A 5,751-nucleotide genomic window follows, 5' to 3' on the forward strand; every position below is an offset into this window, starting at 1 on the left:
CCCTGCTGCCCTGCGTCTCCCCTGGGAGTCCGAGCTTTATTTTCACTATTAAGTATTGTTCATCAATTAAATCACAAGGAAAGACAAAGCAGCATTTAGAATGAGACCGTTTGTTCAGCCCAGGACTCAAACCCACTATACTCCAAAGTCACATCTCAGAGGTTGCGGCTATGCAGGAGAACATCCACCTGCTCTGCGGAGAACAAGAGCAGGGGCAGAGCTGTATCATCCTGAGCTCCCCAGGCTGCTGTGGCTCCCATGGTCTCCTACTAACTATATAGACTGCAGTCTAGGGCATGTGCTCTCAGCTCTTAGCAGAGTCATGGACAGGGGAATATACCTCAGATAGCAGAAAGTAGTCCCAGATGTACTTGCTTACAGGTCATTTGATCTCATAGAGAGGCCTGGAGCTCTCTCAGAGACCTTGTTTGTATTTATTCTTTCAATTGCCTCTTGCATTGTTTTAAGTCATTTATTGGATTAACAACTGCAAGTGGAAGATGAAGAGCTACATTCAAAATATGATACAGCAGTACACAAAAATTGAACCACCAATTCACTTGGCATTAATATGTCCCTAAGTGTAGACAGGTTATGTGTATCATGGACATGTAATAGGCTTGAGTCACAGAGAGACCTGGCAAACTTATTATGAGACTGCTTTGTAAATTAAAAATACACCGAATTTAACAAGCGAGACTGAATATTTCATGGCAATGGAATAGAAACCTTAAGGACATGTAGTAAGCGTAGTTCTCTGTGTGGAGAGAACAGAACATATCTTCTGAATAAAACTTGATGTTAAACTTTTAAAACCTAAACACTGTTTGTAGCAGTGGGTTTTTAAATTGGTGTAACATCTGTCTGTTGATCTATCCGTCTCCTCTCTCTCTCTCTCTCTCTCTCTCTCTCTCTCTCTCTCTCTCTCTCTCTCTGTCTGTCTGTCTGTCTGTCTCTCTATCTCTGTTTGTGTCTGTCTCTCTGTTCATCTGTCTGTCTGTGTATATGTGTGTTTGTGTGTGTGTATAAACCAGTGATCAACATTGGGTATCTTCATCTATTGTTTTCTACATTTATTATTGAATAATTGTATTTGTTTGACTGTTTGATTGATTGATAGAGACTTTTCCTGAGACTGAAGCCCACCAACTGTCTGACTAGTGAGATTCTATGATTCTCTTATCTCTGTTTCTTAGTGCTCAGACTTCAGGTACACCCACAGCAACTGGATTCATATGTAAGTGCTGGTGATGACAAATAGGCCTTCATAATTCATAGCAGACACTGAGCATCTATTTAGCCACTAGAGATTGTTATTCCATTAATGTAACAAACAGGGATCTTCTATAATTTTGATGGACTACCCTTTGTTTGTGATTTAAAACTAATTTTGTTCATTGCAGAATTTAGATAGACCATCACACTCACTAAGGGAGGAAGATTACTTCAGATCCCAAGGTTTCTTGGGGAAATTCATGGAATCTGTGAGGGACTAACTATTTTTTATTAAGCTTAATTAGACAATAGAATAACACCCATGTGTGTAAAGCACCTAAACCCCCAGCAGGCATGAATTTTCTGAGCCTCATTTTAAAGTACTGCCTCTTTTGACTACTAAGATAGACAAGACAGCAAGTAAAAGTCTGTGATGAACTACATTTGGTCTCTTATATGGAACTTGTGGCCTATAATCACAAAAAAACCCATTTCCTGCTTGAGGTAATATAATACACATAGGCAGTACATGTGCACATTGCCTGTCTCTCAGACACTGAGATCTGAGCTGAGGCAGAGCAAACACACTCACACAGAAGGACGTGTGCCACATGCCTCCTCAGAGCCTGCTCTGTGTGCTGGTGGCCTTAGCTTTCTCTGGTATGAATGCATCATGTATAACTAAGGATATCTAACAGGAAGCATTGCCAGGTGTATGGCAGTTCCTATAGACATGAGGGGCAAGGGGGATTGGAGAGAAGCCGGCACAATGTATCTTTAGTTAGGTTTCTCTTTGGGTCTTAAGGTACCCAATTCCAGCAGTGTTTTGTTTACAATATAAGAGGATAAGGTTTTAATTCTTTCTTCTGATTGCTCTGCAGGATATAATGTGGCCGAGAAAGTGACTCAGGTTCAGTCAATGGCAAGCAGTCAGTGGGGAGAAAAAGTCACTGTGGACTGTTCATATGAGACAAGTCAACTCTTTTATCATCTATTTTGGTACAAGCAGCTTCTTAGTGGAGAACTGGTTTTCCTTATTCGCCAAATATCTTCTTCTACTGCAAAAGAGAGTAGCGGCCGCTATTCTGTAGTCTTCCAGCGATCATTCAAGTCCATCAGCCTTGTCATTTCAGCCTTACAACCAGACGATTCCGGGAAGTACTTCTGTGCTCTCTGGGAATTGACACAGTGTTTGAAGTGGCAGCACAAGCTGAACAAAAACTGGGGCTCCTTCAGCAGAGCCCCCCTGAGGGAGGGAGCCCAGCTGAGAAGCACACCTGCACATCCTGAACAAGAAGGTCCTAACTGTGGATGCTGCATCTGTGGTCTGCATCAGAACTGTGTTTCTAAGTAAAACCTCAGTCCAAGTAATTCAGAAACAGTTATGGTGAACAGCTTTCTATAATACTTTTAAAACAGAGTTAAAAAAAAGACCACAGAGGACATGTGGAGTAGTTTCTACAGTTGAAAATCTTGTACCATAATAACTTAAAGTTTCTCTTTAAATTGGTAATGGCACGTACCTCAAATGAGGTATCTAGAATAGCAAAGAACATAGTTTCCTGGTAAAAGTTACACTCAGAGAAGGTGATCCAGCATGAGTGAAGTATTCAAAAACAGATTGTAAAGATTTCACCCCATGAAATACTGTTGGTGACTGGGTTAGCCCCACAAACCTTTATCTTTGCATCTAGTACTGATCCTGAGGTACTGAAGGTCAGTTTGGTCAGCAGTTGGGAAGGACAGTTGTAAGAGCATGTCACCTGGTTGTATTGAGACTTGTAAGAATTCAGAGAGACCCAGAAAGCCAATAGAATCTAGAAGGACAAATCTCCCCCAGCCGCCTCAGTCTCCCTGGTTTGAGGGAACATTAGAAGAAGTCATTCTATTTGCCAACATGCTACACACAGACTTGACCCAAGTAAAGAAGAAGTATAGAAGTGAGGAATAGAGTGTTAATGGTAAAGCGAGCTGAAATCTCAATGACATCAAATGTTTATGGGGCCTGAATCTGCAGCGCTATATAAAAAAATAATTAAATATATTACACCTTTTTCTCAAGTCTTCTACAGTAATTTTTTCCATGTCCACCCCCAAAACAGAGCTGCATGGAAAAGGAAGTTCTGAGAAATGTGTTTCCAGATACGTTTTTAAATATTATTTTTTATATCCTGTGTATGACCTTTTTGCCAGCATGTCTATGTGTGTGCTGGGTGTAAATCTGATGCTCATGGAGGCCAGAAGTGGATATTAGATTCCAAGAATTCGAGTTAGTGAAGGGAAGGACTTCCCTTGTGAGCATCAGGAAGTGAACCCAAGTCCTCTGCAACAGCAGTGACTGCTTTTTACTAGTGAAAGTATGTCCCAGCCCATGCTTCTAGGTAACTTGCATAAATTGTGCAAAATAAAAGAGATAAATAGGTTCAATTCATCAATTAAAAAAACATAGGCTACCTAGGTGTATTAACACCTACCTATTTGTGTCTCCATGAAACACCTCCCACAGCTAAGAACACCAAACACTGAAAGTTAAACAACAGAGATTAGCCTGTGAAGTAAATGAACGCTGTAAATGGGGCACAGCAAGTCTCATATCTGAAAAAGGAGACTTCAGACCAAAGCTAGCCAGGAGAGAGCTACTACATAGCCACAAGGGGTAAGCCTCATGCATGTGAGTGCACGGAGCTTTAGCAGTCAGTTCAACAAAATAAGCTCTAATTGATAGAAAATGCCACATGAGTCCCTAATCAGTAATGATCTTAGACTTCAATGTCTTACTGTGACTTTAGCAAGCTTTCCTAAATTAAAAATCAACAAAGAAACTTCAGAGCAAAGGCGTCCTGCAAGTTTACCTCTCTGAATTTGGCAGGAGAATCCCAAGCAGGAAGGGAAGCCAATACGCACTTAAGAGAACTCACTAAATGCAAACAGCAAAATACTGTTAACAAATGTAAAATTTATATTCTTTTTGTTTTGTTTTGTTGTTTTTTGAGACAGGGTTTCTCTGTATAGCCCTGGCTGTCCTGGAACTCACTCTGTAGACCAGGCTGGCCTTGAACTCAGAAATCTGCCTGCCTCTGCCTCCCAAGTGCTGGGATTAAAGACATGCGCCACCACTGCCCGGCTATATTCTTTACTCTAAGAAGCAAAAGCCTGATGCTTTATTAAAAAGTCTGATAAGTCAACAAGGGAAATACATTTTAAAGAACGTTTTAATGAGTAAATAAATGTAACATCCTATGAACTTGTTTGTAGTTGCCCTGTTTAAAGATTCCTCAGTTGTTCTTAACAGCACCTGCTTGCAGTTTTAAGTTACCTGTGTACCTGTGGCAGAGGATTTCCAGTTGGAAGCAACCTAATACAACAGCTACAACCTGCCTAAAACAAAACAGTAGCAACTTCAAGAAGCTGGAAAGTTCATTGGCATACTGGAAAACTGTTTTCACAATGCATAGTTTGTTAGGATCGATCTAGGAGATTCTAGAAACTCACAGGTGGTCTTTCTGAGATGGTTTCACCATGGACCAGAAAATCACAATGGACGATCCCTTCTAGCCAAGGCCAAAGGGAGTACATTTTAAGGAAAGATTCCTATTGTATATGCTTTTCCTGTTATTATTAAGTATATATAACAACCACTAGGTATTAGACCACCCTTTTGGGCAGATTTCTGTAGATTAACAAAAATGTACTTGATATGTTTATAAAACGATAAACAGAAAGGGTTTGTGTTCTATGGATCTGTGGTGAGGTATGGGGGAAGGGGATGTCTCAGAGGGCCTATGCTCAGGCATCCCTTCCCCCTGAGGGACATTACAATATAGCATAGAATAGAGTTTATTCAGGGCATGGGGAAGGGAGTTAAGAGAGTAGTAGAGGCAGAGAAAGGCACAGAGAGAGGTAGAGAGAGAGTAGTGAAGTAGAGGCTAGCCATGAGCACTTGGGGGGGGAGGGAATGGAGAGAGAGGAGGGAAGGGAAGAGCAAAGGAGCAAGAGCCCAAGAGAGCAAGAAAGGAGAGCGAGAGAGAGGAGGCACCAACAACCCCTTTCATAGTGGGCCAGGCCTATCTGGATGTTGCCAGGTAACTGTGAGGTGGAGCATACCTGGCTGTTGCCAGGTGACTGTGGGGATGGAGTGTAGACAGAATGTTAACATTACTGTCTTGTAGTGATGCCATATGGACAGATGATTTCTTAATTCTTAATGATGGTGCTATAAAAATTCCTAAAATTATTGTAGTAATTATTAAACCCTTTACAGTAGGACTGCTATTTGAGCCCTCTCCGGTATGAAAACTGCAATTAGGACTTTGCCAGTCTTCACATGTTACGAGTTAATTGCTTCTAAGAGAAAACAGGCATTTACAACTTAGTGCACATTCCAAAAGGTTGTAAAACGATTAACCAAAAGTTGTAAAAAAAGAACTAATGATGTATTCTGGGTGCAAGGACAGAGGATAAAATATTGGATGGGTTTATCTGTACAAAACTTCAGTGTAGATACAAAAATTATGATCTTTAACTCTTCCTGAAACT

At 40.9% G+C, this 5,751-nt stretch overlaps 1 gene segment (V, D, J or C); it reads left to right on the plus strand.

The window, feature by feature from the left end:
- Window positions 1-1,788: 1,788 nt before the first annotated feature.
- Window positions 1,789-2,569, plus strand: LOC116084147. The segment is given in 2 exon segments: window positions 1,789-1,875; window positions 2,097-2,569. Coding segments are annotated over 2 exon segments (522 nt in total).
- Window positions 2,570-5,751: the final 3,182 nt, after the last annotated feature.

Source organism: Mastomys coucha, unplaced genomic scaffold, assembly GCF_008632895.1.
Source record: "Mastomys coucha isolate ucsf_1 unplaced genomic scaffold, UCSF_Mcou_1 pScaffold9, whole genome shotgun sequence".
Taxonomy (NCBI): Eukaryota; Metazoa; Chordata; class Mammalia; order Rodentia; family Muridae; genus Mastomys; species Mastomys coucha.